The 15567-nt window shown below is 40.5% G+C and overlaps 2 protein-coding genes across 3 annotated transcripts in view; one reads left to right on the forward strand and one right to left on the reverse strand.

Annotated features, from left to right (window-relative positions):
- The window catches only part of alcam (activated leukocyte cell adhesion molecule), a 65057-nt gene extending 61938 nt beyond the window's left edge, over positions 1–3119 (forward strand). The window contains exons 14-16 of one of the 2 annotated variants that reach the window (XM_022745903.1): positions 509–623; positions 1044–1153; positions 1837–3119. In XM_022745903.1, coding sequence (XP_022601624.1) covers positions 509–623; positions 1044–1128 — 200 coding nt within the window. In that variant the 3' untranslated portion in view covers positions 1129–1153; positions 1837–3119. The remainder of the gene's footprint in view (positions 1–508; positions 624–1043; positions 1154–1836) is intronic. The other variant, XM_022745902.1, reaches the window with a different exon arrangement.
- Positions 3120–9147: 6028 nt separating this feature from the next.
- cblb (Cbl proto-oncogene B) overlaps positions 9148–15567 on the reverse strand; it is a 53998-nt gene continuing 47578 nt past the window's right edge. The window contains exons 14-18 of the mRNA XM_022745776.1: positions 14133–14267; positions 13984–14048; positions 13402–13515; positions 12323–12520; positions 9148–11016 (exon numbers count right to left, since the gene is read on the reverse strand). Of these exons, the coding sequence (XP_022601497.1) occupies positions 10763–11016; positions 12323–12520; positions 13402–13515; positions 13984–14048; positions 14133–14267 (766 nt within the window). The 3' untranslated portion in view covers positions 9148–10762. The remainder of the gene's footprint in view (positions 11017–12322; positions 12521–13401; positions 13516–13983; positions 14049–14132; positions 14268–15567) is intronic.

The raw sequence follows: 15567 nt of genomic DNA on the forward strand, positions 1-15567 counted from the left end.
GCATTACATTTTGACATTAATGCATTTTCTTGTCTCCTCATTAAAGCCAGTCTCTGGTTTTAATGTTGTGTCTAATCAGTGCTCCTCTCCTGTTCTATTAAAGGAGCATGACACACATCTACTTTAAAATATCCAACATTTCATTGAGTGCTGCTGTTACTTTCCTGGAACATAAACAAAACTCACTTTTAATGTCACTACAATAACAATGAGAACAACTCATTGAACTACTTTATAAACAAAAGACAAAGCAATAAATAGTCATGTGATAAAGTGTCAGCTGATGAAAGAGTAAACTAGTGAAACAGAAGCAAGTTTTAAAAGGTGGTGGGTTTAGCTCTCTGTAGTGTAGTCCAAGCTAAAACTTAGCATGGAGCAGGACCGAGGACACACACTGATTTTGGTTTCTGTTCTCGTAGCGAAGTCTTTCAGTGAATTCCTTTAGGTGCATGTGTATGTGAGTGTGTGTGTGCTACAGCTGAAGCAGAGTACTGCTATCTGTTTTCAGGGTCCCAGAAGGATTCAGAGGACCAGGCAAAGCTCATTGTGGGTGTCGTGGCAAGCCTCCTCATAGCTGCTGCGGCAGTGGGACTCATCTACTGGCTGTACATGAAGAATTCAAGGTACAGCAACAGCTGCACACTGGTGTGCACAGTTGAATTTTAGATTTCAATTTCAAGTCCCTGCTCAGGTCCTCGTGGCTCTGCTCTTCATAGCTGCATTCCAAACAGGAGAAACCAGTTTGTACCCCAGAGAGTGGAGTTAGAATAATAACCAGCAGGAGGGTGGTCAAGGGTTACAGCCATAGTGCCTCTGACCGCACACACTGTATAAACTAATGATCACACCTCAAAGAAGTCATAAGCTGAGGATGAACCATCAGTTTTCAGAGCACGTAGCAGAGTCCAGAGGACAAAGTGGCAAATGTTTGTTGAACAGATGAGTTCGCAGCCTGCAGTGGAGTGACTGACTGCATCTGGAGCAGGGTGAGAAGGTCTGTGGCAGAGGTAACTCAGGCTTTTGCAATTCTGTCTTCACCACAGACAAGGAAGCTGGAAAACCGGCGAGAAAGAGATGGGAACAATTGAGGAGAGCAAGAAACTAGAGGAGAATAATCATCCTGTGTAAAAAGTGCTCAGGCTGGATGAAAGAGGTAAGAAATACAGAGCCTCATCAAGTTCAATCTCAGTTCAAGTGTAATTTTGAAGTAGTTTAGTTTGAAAGTCATTAGACATGTCAATTTGAAATTTATGAGGTGTAATTCAAGTTTATTACAACTGGTCTTATTTTTGAAGATGTTGGTAGGTTTGGCCATCGTTCATGTTAGTACTCAGGTAATGAACTGCTAAAGACTCACTGTTCAAAATAAGTCAGACAAGACATGAGCGGTTAGATAATCAGGTTAAACAAACAAAAAGAAAACATTTTAGTCATACTTATTTGGAAGAGAAAGAAAAGGGGACTGACTTCCTGCTTCAAATGTAAGCCCAGCATACTACCAGCTACCAGCTGGAGTGCTGGAATTGGTGCCCTGTGCATGCTTGTGTAAACATGCATCATTTAAATATCAGGTCCCTGGAGCTTTTTGCCAAGTCTGATTTTATTGATCACATCAACATGATCCCAGATCTTTACTTTGGTGGGTGTCATATTTGAATGACCTGATGGCCAATGCTAAGAAAGTAAGATCTAGGTTATAATAACCTGGAATTAGCCTTTAAGATGACTGTGAATTAATATGTGTCTTGCTGTTTTCTGGGCATCATATGTTAAAATTTTACATGACTGAAATGATTGTTAATTCATGATTATTTATATGATTGTCTCTGTGGGGAGGAAGCAGTCCAAAGCAGTCCAGCAGCATCAAAATACTGACTCCAGTTGGCTGCCAACACGCTCCATCAAGCTCCACATACGCAGCAAGTGATTCTCCACCAAGTCCTGCCCACAGCCTGCTGTCCCGCCTCACTGTCTGTGGTCTACATTGAGGCTGCATTGTGTTTTTTGTGTTCCCGGTGAATGCTCCGTCTTATGTTTTGTTTGAGAAATTCCATGAGGCTGTGTTGTTGTTTTTTTGCCACCTAGTTTTTCCTTTAGGTTCTTGAATTTCTTGAAATAAATTTCTAGTACACTTCTTAAGGCCTGTATAACAAATCAGACTCATGTGTATGCCCTGGCTGCGCATGCCAATGTTTATTTTTACTTTTCATTTTTACTTTTTTTGTGCACTGTGTGTGGAAGAGCCTTTGTTTGGCTGTGCTGAGAGAGACACACACTTCACTGCTGTATAACCGACTGAAACTGTCCTCAAACTTTTCAGAGAGTAACCTCAACATCTCTTGACCTCCTGACTCATGTTCACTGGTTTTGAAACACTGGAAAATGGATTGTTTAAATATTTAATCAATGGATTCCCTCGACAGTAAAGAGTTAATAGTATTTGAACTGAATGTACTATGAATGATACCTATACATGCAGTTTATTGTATCTGTGATCCAAAAAAAACTAATTTCCTTTGTGCACATGTTAACATGGACATCAGCAGAAGGTCACACATCTAGCCACTAATGACATGTTTTTGTAACTGACGGACTAATTAGTAATTCTTAGTAATTTTTCCCTCTTCAGCTCTTTACACTGTTTGAGTCTCAAGAGGGACTTAATTCCTTTATGATAAAAATAATTTTATCTGATGAGGCAAAATGTAATGAGAAGAAGTCATCAGAAACGTACAACACTTAAGCGATACAGTATGATGTTCTGCCATAGCTTTTCTTTTGAAAGTTTATTTTAAATGAGTTTGTTTACTTTTGATTTAGTTTGATACACTACATTGTTGTCTTCATGTCTTCTCCTGCCTTCGCTATAGTTCCTCTACCATGTCATGGTCCTGGAGCAGATTTTCTATTTTCTTTTTCATGTTTTCATTTTGGAAGAGATATACTGATGCCAAATGTTCTTTTTTTGTGTTTTTTGATGTATTTATAGCGTACCTGACTGGCTGCACTGCAGCATACGAGGTCATTCTTTCTTGTTTGCCTGTGTTGAACACACCAAGTGTTGAAAAGATACTGTATGGTAGGAGACATGAGAGTGAATAAGACTAGACGGTATCTGCGCTTGTTTTCTGCTGTAATGTTCTCATTAGTATGATTATGTGATTTTAGCTCAGTGGTGTGAAGGATAACCCAAACTGAAGACTGGCAGATTAGATGAGATGCATAAAGATGACGGCTCTCTGGGTTTACATCATTCTGCTCTTGTTCATCCCACAATGCAACACCCCAGTGACCTACCAAAGACAAACTGTTGACAAAATAGTTTGGGAGGAATCAAGAATTGTGTTCACATTTATAGTTCAGTGAATAGTTTACAACTGTTCAGTTCACAATATTTAAGCTTGTTGAAAACATAGTTTCATATTCATGACTTGTGCTGTTGAATAACTCGACAACAGAAGCATTAACATTTCACTTCAACCTAAATCCTGTTCATATTCCTAAGAACACCAGTAGAGCATGACTGCTGCCAATAGTCAGATTTATGAGTCTAAAACCCTCCTTGTAGACTGCAATGATTTTCATCACTTGCATTAGTGAATTGCATTACTGTGTCAACACAGGGATTTTGTGATTGGGATGAAGAGATCACATCCATCCTCCTACAGTTACCAGTGTAGAACACTTCCCCACCCTGCATCTTCAAAATTACAACGGTTGTATTATGGGATGATTGCTTAACTACATGCCATGCCTGCCTTTAGTTCCTTTTCAAATAATCAGGTCTGCAGTGAAACCAAAGAGGGTAAGAAAAAGGCCATACAGTTGCAATCAAAATTATTCAACCCCCATTGCATTTTAGGTTTATTGGCAAAATTTCAAATTTTTCAGGTGTTTGCAATAAACAAATTACACAAGAACAGTTTAAATTGTTAAATAAAACTAATATTACAAGTATTTTATCCAAATTCAACACTAAATCCTACTTAACTTCCTACTGCAGTCTCAAAAATAGAAGTGACTAGAATTCCTCATAAGAGCATACATTTGCAAATCAGGTGTGGTCTCAAGCACACCTCTCCTGAGGTTTCATTTTCCACAGTAAGGCGCATACTAAACGCTGAAGGGCTCCATGACCAAACTCCAAGACGTACACCATTACTGACCCAAAAGCACAAGAAAAGTCGGCTCCAATTTGCTCAAAACTATATAAATAAGCCAAAGAGGTTTTGGGATTCTGTTCTGTGGAGCGATGAAACAAAACTGGAACTTTTTGGGCCTATGGATCAGCGGTATGTCTGGAGGAGGAATGAATGAAGCATACGCTGAAAGGAACACCCTGCCTACAGTGAAGTATGGCGGTGGCTCAGTGATGCTCTGGGGCTGCTTCGCTTCCTCTGGTGCTGGAAACCTGCAGCGTGTGAAGGGCAAGATGGATTCAATCAAGTATCAGGAAATCCTGGGAGAAAATGTCATGCCGTCTGTGAGGAAGCTGAAGCCTCGGCGTCATTGGACCTTCCAACAGGACAATGATCCCAAGCATACCTCAAAGTCCACCAAGGCTTGGTTTCAGAAGAAATCCTGGAAGATACTAGAGGGGCCATCACAGTCACCTGACTTGAACCCCATTGAAAATCTCTGGTGGGATTTGAAAAAGGCGGTTGCAGCACGCAAACCCAAGAAAATTAGTGAACTGAAGGCCTTTGCCTTTGCCTTTGAAAGCTGCCAGAAGCTGGTGTCTGGCTATGCATCATGTTTGCAGCAGGTCATTACAGCATAAGGGTGCTCTACTAAGTACTAAAGATGCTTGTCATGAAGGGGTTGAATAATTTTGAAACTGCAGTAGTCATTAAAAGTGACATTTTGTGTTGAATTTGGAGAAACCACTTGCAATATTAGTTGTGTTGAGCTATTTAAATTGTTCGTTTGATTTGTTTATTGCAAACAGCTGCTAGTTTGTACATTTTGCCAACAAACATAATTTGCAGAAGGGGCTGAATAATTTTGATTGCAACTGTAGCTGTGTTGTAAATACACACTTTAGTTTTTTGTACTGTTCTTGACAATAAAGTGTATACATTTTGGGAAACAATATGTCCAAGGGTTTTTTGTCAATAAATAATCCACTTTTCACTCCACTGAATCACTGCATTGTGTATAATTGAATGTGTTACTGAGCACCACTGGATGTCATGAGAATGGACATGGAAACCTGGTACAAAACATAATTCTATATGCATGCACAGATACACAGTAGGATGTAGTTTTGAGTCTATCTTTCTGTAATTATGGTTCTGATGTCTCTCACCTTCATCTGCCACCATGTCACCGCTGTGACCACCGACCACCCAGCAGTAACATGAATCGAACAGGTCTCAACATGATGCATCACATTGCATCACGTGCGGGGTCATTCCTACTTTAATGTTCATGCGGGGAAAAACATTTTGATGCCTAAAATTGCATCTCTACGTGGTTATTACTTCACTCATGGCACCAGTGTTGTGCATGAACACCGTTTATTGAACACGTGTATTGGTGCCAGAGGTAAAGACGATACAGACGCATCTGCTACTGCTGAAGCCAGTTTGTTTGAGCATTTGAAGCAGTTTTATGAACAAACGAGTAAAGACTCAGACGGATTATATTTATATACAGATTTTAAATCTAACTAATGTCTGTCAGTGGTAAACAATAATTCATTTAGTTTGGGAGTGGCAATGATTTGGGGCTGGTGATGGATGGGTAGAAGGAGGTTCTATTGAAAATGAATATCAGCCTTTATTTATTATAAAAAACGGAATAAATGAATGTGAACGAGTTCATTTTTGGAACCGTGAACTCAACATTTTAAAAAATGAACTATGAATGTGAACTAGTTCATTTTCATCTGTATGAACTAAACCTTGAACTAGTTCTTTTTAAGTGTGAACTGGCACAACACTGCATGGCACACACATTCATAATTACTGACTGTGAGGACCATTGTCACCCAGTCAGCTGCCATGAAATTTGACATTTGTAAAACATAGTATTTACAAAAACTTATTTCACTCACATCCATCCAGCATGGTCTCAGCTTTTGGCCTCTGTCCCACCAGGAAGAATACAGTCACTGGAGTTGAACCAGTGAGCATAAACCCTTGTTCAACCTTAGTGACATTTTTGCCCTTTTCTGATTTTTCAATCATTTTGGCTGTTAATACAGACAGCATATGTTTTGCCAAGGGTATGTATTTCTTTTGTAATTTCAACCACAAATACTAAAATACATCTATAATAGACTGTGAACAGGAAATAGTTCTACTCATGACCTGAAAGAAAAAATGTCCTATTGAACCTGATTAAATCTGCAGTTTTTGACCCCGCTGCCATTACAGCATACAATCACACATTATTTTTTATTAGACTTTTATTGAGGTTCTGGCTCCAAAATGGTAGGTGGTACTATTTTCCACCAGAGAAGCCATGTTTGGCCTATGGAACAAATACATGCTATTTTCCTGGTGTCCACTAGGGACGTTGCTGCTCTATCATGGAGTTCTGCAGGCCATTGGAATAACTAAAATGGTGTGTGTTGGTATGGATGTCAGAGTCGTATGGTGTGTGTGTGTGTGTGTGTGTGTGTGTGTGTGTGTGTGTGTGCAATTAGAGAGAGAAATTATATTGCGCTTCAGAGCTCTAATCTGCGATTTAATGGGTTGAAATCCTGAAAATGAATGCATATTTGGTAGTTGTGATCAGATCTGATGTTGGTTAAAAAATTAATTTTTTGACGCAGACATTTTTTTGTGAATCAGTGTCATTTTTTTTTTTTTTTTTTTTAAAGGTTCAGTGCACAATGCTCAGGACAATCAGAGATCAGAAGGTCAAAGTTCAGGCGGCTGAACTTTCCATTTCCCAATTTTTTTTGTCAGCCCAAAACCAGACAACAATTTAGAACCCAACACGGACATAAACAAATGATGCAGCTCTAACGATGTTCCAGTGTTTCACAATGCTGTTAGACATCCGCCCTAATTAACAGGTATAGTGCTGTGTGTGTGATGATTTTGGACAACGATGGAGTTCTGTGGCATAGGGACACAAACGGCACTTGTAAGTAGGATCAGTTATTTGTTTTTTTTCTTGTTTTTTCCAGAATTTAATGTATTCACAGAAAAGACAGAAAAACAGATATCAACCCATAGTGTTGGCTGCAGGCATTTCTTCTGTCAGTGTTGTCACTGTATCTTTTAATGGCTGAGTTCAACAAAGGGACAATTTCCCACTGTCTTTGATAACTTTCTGTTAGACTTTAACTTTTATAACTTACAGTTTAATTCAGTATTCCATTAAATCAAGTAGCATTAGTTGTCAGAGCTCTCTCGTGATCTGACTTCAGTTTCACAGGCAGAATGAAGCTCCCTGAAGTCATAATTACTTGTGAGACTGTTGTTATTTCCACTGCATTTTGAGGCCTCTGGCTCAAAGTAATGTGTTTATTTTATACAGGAAGAAAGTGCAAGGAAAGAGCTGACCCAAGGCACTGATTTTCACATCTGAATTCCCTGTTTCACTGTGTGGTGTGAGTGGGAAAAGGAGATCAGTGTCGCATTTCTTTCTGAGGATCAGAGAACATTTTCTGGTTCAGTCCATCCGCACCATGGCAATATACACATCGTACGAGTGTTGAAATGTTAATGAAGTCCAGAATTTTCAGTCCTCCTTGTCAGGGGAGTAGATAAAGCTGCTTAGCTGATGACTAAGCATCATATGAGTGTTTCATTATACATTTATGTGTGTTTTTGTTTAGTTGACATACTTTTATGGTTGTACTGAATTACCATACAGCACAATGCTAGAAAATTATGTTCTGTGAATCTGTGTCTGTGCTGTGGATGATAACAGAGATTAGAGACTTGGTTCTCAGACTTCCTCCTTGCACACAGCATCGCTCATTATCACAAATTCTCTATGGAGCGTCTTCAGCCCAAATATTAATTGGATTAATATTAACACATTTTATACTACAGCGGTGTTCCTCTTGAAAGTGCAGCTCAAAAAAGGAGGTAAGGGATGGTGGCTGGGCAAATACATCCCTCTTTATGGACAGACGTGTGTTGGCTGAGGGATCCTGAGGAATTCCTCCTGCTGTATTACCAGGATGTTCGAACCGAACATTTTCTTTTTCATTTTTGCAGTGAGATGGTTCAATGTTTGATCAGAAACAAGGTTATCTGCATCATTAGGAACCTCAGTCACAGAGGACCAAAATCAATCAACACTTTAAAGCCCCTCTGAGAAGAAAAACACATCTTTCAAATCTATTTTGATAGCCTAATGATGGCTTCAGGAAAAATGAGAGAGTGGAGGTGAAAATGGGTCAATGCTCCATGTTCTTCTCTGTGTGTTTATTCATCTTGTCCCTGGGTACATGTTGGACTAACTCACAGCACAAAGGGGTCCAAACAGACAGTGGTCTTCCTCAGTCTTGTTTGTTCATCAACAAAAACACGCACAGACCCAGACGCTGCACAGTCAAGGTGCCTGGCTCAGTTGGCTGTATCAACCATTAATATAATAAAAGTTACTACAGTCCTGATATACAGTAGTTAGGATGACAGTTAAAACCACATCATGTTGACACATCACATTGTTGTCAGGGAAGACAATAGCTGTCTGTCTCCTCAGCCCACTGTCTCCCAGACGACAAATTCTGTTACACATAACTCACCAATAGGGAAGTAACATGTTTTTGTGACCGTTATGGAGGCAAATAACGACCCAAGAGGTCATCATAGTCATTACATTTCATATTCGACTGGTAGCACGTTTAATGCCAGACTTTCTTCTACAGCTTGGGTCTCATTTCCCTAGTTTTGGCCATCGTTTTAATCAGTAACATTGTTCACTCCAAACTGCTGAGATCTGCAAACGCATAAACATCGTTAAAAAGGAGTCAGCCATCAGTCAGGAAAAAAAAAAAAACATGAGTGTTTTTAATAAACCCTGTGGTTTAATAATCTGTTCTGGGATTTTTTAAAGTTTGGGAAAGTGCGAAATTGAGGCTGTATTCCGATGTTCCACCTGATTACTCTGGTGACTACAATTCTGTCACAGCCAATGGAAACAATGGCCAAAACAATAAAATCAAGTCCCAAATTATAAACTGAAATGATTCTTTAATTTAAAATAATAGCCAAGTTTTATCATCCATGTAAACATAGCAAACAACACCACTAACAGGTCCAGCACTGATCTGCATCTTTTATACATCTCCATTCCACAAGGAAAAAAAATACATTTGAACAAAACCAGTAGGCCTATGTGCATAGGTGAAATATGGTGCAGTCATTAGGTGATTCCAGATTCTAGATTATGGTACAGCTGATTCCAGATTCTGAGGTAAGGGGGTTTCAACTTCACCTGCACAGTGAAGGTGCATATGATTCGTCTCATGTTGAACGCTCTGCAGGGTTCTATGGTTCAACTTTATTGATTCTTACTCCAAATCAGACGGAGAGCGAATCCTCAAACATGTTGAAATGTTGACATTTTCAGCATATGCTGACTGGATAATTGAAGTGGAGACAGGAGGTTGCAGTGTGACAGCTGCTGAGCGCATCGGCTCCAAGCTTTAACAGATGACGTCTGGCTCGCTGATCAACACAACAGACTCGCTCCTGTCATTTAAATGCTTGAGTTGAAATGCAGGCACAATTGTCCGGCTTTTGACACAGAGCAACTGAGGAGTAATTAAAAAATGTCCACAAACCACTTAATCACTTCAAAACTGGGCCTGAGAGGAGCTCAAAGTGCACAAAGGTACAGCTCGCTCATGCAGAACAAATACATTCATAGGCTTGCTGTCCTCAGATGAAGAATGTAATTAAAAAAGGCCTCAGCTGATTAATTCTCTGGTCTCGGAACAGAAACAAAGAGCGATAACTAACTGTCCCGCTATCTCTTTGCTTCACCAGATACCAAGTCTAACTAGAGTGATCCTCTGCAGCTGTCTCACAGTTTTCTCCAGGTCTGGGGGAACATCCTCCGGCTCCATCTAACCGCTCCTAACTCAACGGACCTTGTTAAGACCTACAAGTCTGCCAGACTCTGGGCAAACAGTGGAATATTCTGTGCACACAACACACAAGGAAAGGCAGAGTAAGTAGGTGGGGCAGCGGACACTGTTGAGAGGAGAGTAAGAAGCAGAGTTAGAGAAGAGAATCAGTGGAGTCTGACTCCCCCCACTGGTTGTAAATAAAAATGATCTCTTAAAACTGGCTGAGCATGTAAGCTGAAATGAGATGCAAATGTCTTGCTCTTTTGAAAAGCCCTTCAAAATAGACTCTGGAGGGTGGCAGGATGTGAAAGTAACAGTAGCAGCACTAGCAGGATCAGGGCTTTAAAACAGGCGTGCAGTCCAAGCCCAGAGACAAACAGGAGCATTTGCAAACCAGAGGCCAGCACTGGTAAAAGCCCATTGTAAACAACAATAAGCCTGGTTCTTTTTTTTCACAGGTTTAAATCATTCACAGATGCTCTTCTCTCCCTTTTTTGATTCTCTGTGTTCTGCCGTGATTTGGTTTTAGCCACTTTGTCGTATGTCGTCATCTCTGTTCAGCAACAAAAGGTGAGTCTTCCTTGAAATAATTATTTGTTTCTTTTGATCAGAGTATTTTCCAACAGTTTGAGGCCAAGCTGCACAAACGAGCCCTTTTTTATTCAGTTCATTCAGAGGCACAGCTTCATTGTGCTCCCCTTTTCACTGTCTCTAGGACTAGAGGTTCAGTCTCGGGGCCACTAAGGCAAACTCTCGCAGAATGTTTCGGGCCACATCCACTTTGTACTGGGCGATCATCAGTGCCCGCTTCACATCTTCAAAGGAGTAACCCTCTCCCATCAGCTTGGCGATCTTGGCATCCACGGTCTCTGACTCCATGCTGTGGGGTTTTCCTGACTGAATGTCTGGAGGGATCTTCCTGGGGAGTGGCTTGGGTGGCCTGGCGGGGGCCTGCGAACAGTCCATCGATGCTTGGAGGGAGAGAAATAAAACTCATGAGCCTGGCACACAGGCATAAACTTGAGGGTGTTATTAGTGGTCAGGGAAAATTTAGTAGACTAAATGCTGCTTGTCACAGAACGAAAGCTTTTACATTTTTCCCCAAAACCTTCAGAATTTTGACTTTTATCATTAAAGGGGCTTAGTGTGCATTTATAATACAAGAGGTTATAATATGTCCTCTGAGCGGCTCCAGGGCCAGGGCTAGCTGGTTACCATGCTAACCTCAGTAGAGGAAAACAACTGACAGAAATAGAAGCAAAAGAAAAGTCAACATGGGGGGTGCCTTCCACCTCTGGTGACAGCTCTTAGCGAGTAAAGGAATGAAGTTTGATGCTGAACTTGCAGCATTTCCTCTGGACTGCTAAGTAAACAGCTGTTCATGCTAACGGTGACTATGTAGCAGTGGCAGAAGTTACAAATAGCTCCTTTAAGTAAAGACTGTCTTTCATATGTAGAAATCAGATATTGAGGTAGTCGCTGCATGTTTGTCTTTGAGGTCCTGGGGTCTGCCTGCTTCAAGTGAAACTAGGTACATCTTTAAAAGTTAACACTACAGAGACTATAATCTGTTTAAGTCCTGGGGCCATCATGGAAAAAGCTGGAAAGGACTTCTTGTTCATGTTAATTAGACTCTCCCTGCCCTTGAGAGTGTACATGAATCTTAAAGTATTTTCTTCTTCAGAAAACTTTTCTACCAGATATTCTTTCTTCTTTGCTTCCATAAAGAGGCTCATACTTTTTCAGGTCTTAATTCCTAGAGTACAAGAATTTTGGTCATGTGTTCAGTCATCATAACCTGATGACTGAGGTCTAAAACCTAGAGAACAATGTATTGTAATATGTATATTATAACTGTATTTTCATACTACGTTTTCACACATTTATACCCTTATCAAGACCTGTGTGCAGTTCCTCATGTAGTCTTTGCTTAGAAGGAGATGTAACTCTGCCATGACTACCTGGTAAATGGTCGTACTCCAGGCAGGCTCCGGAGCCTTTAACATTTTCAGTGTGTCGTCTGACTGGAGGCAGAGGAGCAGCACTGTTCAGCATGTCAAACACTGTGTCTAGACCACAGATTACACAGTAAAAGTCAAGTCAACAATCCTGTTGCTATCTGTCAGTCAACAAAGTAATGTGTGTGATGTGTGTTACATTTTCCACAATCCAGTTAGCATAATACAGAGAAAAGTATTAGATTAGGAAATGACACTACAGTTACATCTCACTGTATAACTTTGATTAGAATGAGATGTTGTGGGTTTGCCAGCTCACCAGGGTTTAACAGCAAGTGCTCATGTCCAGAGGAGGGCCTGTGTGGTCGTGCTATGACAGAGGAGGAGGACGTGGAGTTGCAGGATGAGGACAGTGAAGAGGAGGAGTGATCGGTAAAGCTGTGCCGCGCCGGTGGAGGGGGAGGAGGGGAAGGAGGAGGCTGGGACAGAGGGCAGTTGTTGAAGGGTTCCTCTAATGCTGAAACACAACAGAAGCCACAGACAATACTGAGCTCTCTGCTCTGCCCTGATTCACAGTTTATACGAGGAGGTGGCTGAATATAAAGTCTGAATCATATACTGAGGTTACATGTTGGAGAGAGGCTGGAATGCTGCCTTTTAGAGGAAAGCCAAGAGAGGAACTGGGACAGGAGGTGCTCGAGGGCTGGATTGTTGTGGTTCAAAATAATCAAAGAGAAAAGATCAGGATGTGTTATTGTTTTAAATACTTACCCATGTCCATCACATACATGTATGACTGTGTTAGTACAGTGAACTAAAGCCTGGGTTAACAAGCTCTTAAGTGGTGCCTACAGGATATCAAATGTATAATCATAAGCACAATGTGAGAGATTACAATCCAGAAACTAGGCCTTTATATGAAGCCTAATTTTACTTTTTGTTTACAGTTTTACTCTCTATCATACCTGCCATATCCAGCTGTGGCCCATTTAGCACAGAGTCCATTCAGTCCTTTTCACATGAGGACCATGTCAACTCTGCTGCAAGGGTTGCTACTGGGAAGTTGATTTGACAATTTAACACAAATGTGCCTGTAAATCAACTGCGGAATATGATTTTAATAAAATACCTAAATTAATGTTATTTAGTTATAGATGTTATTATCGTCTAATAATCTGTCTGTAATGTTCATTGGATTAAGTGAGGGATACAAGTTTGACAGTGGGAGATACAAGGTTTCCACAGGACAAGAGTGACATTGTACAGTTAGACAGTGTGTTGCCATGTCCGCAGGAGAAACACTGACACAGAAAGGACAGGTTCAGAGAGATGGATTAACAAAGACGGAGTGGATGGGCAATGTCAGGGTGGGGATGTGTTCTTGTTAGGGTGAGCTACCTTGGGGGGGCAGCAGAATGTCATAGTCAGAGGGTGACAGGGTAGTGTTGAAGGGGTAGAGGGCAGTATGTGCTGCCCCCGGGACCAACCCCCTGACCAATTCTGAGTGTGTACCTGAGGAACACAAGCAGAGTTCAACATGAAGCAGCCTGTGGTGTAAATAGCCACTTCAACAAGGCACAGGATATTCAATTTTCAAAAATGCTTTTTTTCAATGAACAATAGAAGAATTCAGCCGATGGCATTAGTTAGTTTTGCTTGGTTGTTGTTCTCTTAAACCTGATTCAATTTCTTCTAACGTTTAGTTTTCTTAAACGAGGCGGAATAATCACTCTGCTGGCATCAATATGGCCTGTTGTCTCTTTCTTATTTTAAGAATCATTAGTAGAATTTTTTCAGATTCATTAAATCAATTAAACAAGGTATCCTGATGTGTTCAAACTGGCTCTACAGATAATTTGTGGGCATCATATCTATCCGCTCATTACAACACTCACAATATCAGATGGACACGTCAAAGATCTCATGGTAATAGGGATACACATAATATATTAATCATTTGTGATGTGTAAATCTTCTCACCAGGCTCAGGGGGCCGCAACTTCTTCTCCTCAATGGAGGGCTCTGGGGAGCCATTCTCCAAGTGCCTGAATGAGAAAGAAAATCTCAAACTGAAACCATCTTCACTGGATCACCATAGTAACTTCAATACACTGAGACAAGGTGAGTACCTGCTCGGTACAGAGATGCAGATTGGAGGCTGGCTCAGGCAGAGGTTGGATGAAGGGATTTGATAGTCATCCTCCGCCCTCTCCATCACCCTCTGCTGTCGTTCTACCACAGGACTGGTGAAAGGGTTTGTGGGTCTGTAAAGATGGTTGTCGACCCAACCTCTCGATTAGTGTCACTCATACAGTTATTACATTCAAACTGCAATCACTGATATTTTCACAGTGCTATCAGGGCAGGATGGCAGTGATGGGGTAATGTAAAGACCGACCGGTGCAACAAGACTTTTTACATTTGTTGTTTTACATGTTAAAAATCTTTCAGTGCATAAAAACAACAATGTGACATTTTCATTGACTAAATTGTATACTCTGTGTATAACATGTGTAAACATAAATATGTCAAAACAGAATAAGAACACCCTATAAAAAACCCTGCTCAATATGTCGTTATCCACAGCTAATGACATGACAGCTCACAGCTAGTTATCAAAGTCATATCATGAGCTTTCTGATACTTGACATATTTACAATGACATCTTTGTCACTGTAAATAAAACTCATGAAATGCTGAGACCTATCACAGTCTGAGACCACTGCTCTACACACAGGTTTTAGCTGCTTGTGGGAAACAGATATCCATCACTCTCCAACCATGCAGCGCGTTATTGCTGCTCCTGGCATCACCCTGACTTTTTAACTAGTATAAATGAAAGAACAAGTTGAGGAAGTATCTGTAAGTAGAGTCACAGCTACAGGTTGTACAATCTTTAATTTCTCTCCATGTCAACAGACTGTGTGTGCACACCAGCTCATGTGTCGCAATAAAATGTTTTTTTTTTAACCTTTTTTATTTTGTCTTTGTATATAAAAAAAATAAAGCTTGTTTCACGTCACAGAAAATGAGAGAAATACATTTAAATTTAATTCATTGTTTATTTTAATCAGCAAATCTGCAGAGAAGCATAAAGTAATCCTCCTGACATCCTTAATCCGGAATGATAAAAAGGTCACTGAACAGATGTTTAGGCGAGGTGCATGTTTATGTGTGCTGTATTGGGTCTTTGTTTGTGTGTGTGAGAAAAAGTTTGGAAACCAATGGTCTAAAAATTGAAGAAGCAGGCCTGGGGACTTCAGTGTGTGTGTTGTAATTTCCTGCTAAGTTGTTGGGAAAATGAGTGTGAAAGACATCTGAGAAACAGCAGCAAAAGGCAGTGGTTGTACAATATGTATGAAATAACTGTGTGAAATAATAATCAGGTTCTTTCTGGAAGGATAACACAACACTGATCATGGCTTTAGTCTCTAATCTTCCACAAAAACTGACCAGCCATTAGGCCTAATTCAATAAGACTTTTAACACTGAAGTACAGTAATGTGAAAATATGCAGCACCACCTATCAGCTGGCTGCACCTTATCTGTGTCTACCTACTGTAT

The sequence above is a fragment of the Seriola dumerili genome, unplaced genomic scaffold, assembly GCF_002260705.1.
Source record: "Seriola dumerili isolate Sdu_G_001 unplaced genomic scaffold, Sdu_1.0 BDQW01000091.1, whole genome shotgun sequence".
Lineage (NCBI taxonomy): Eukaryota > Metazoa > Chordata > Actinopteri > Carangiformes > Carangidae > Seriola > Seriola dumerili.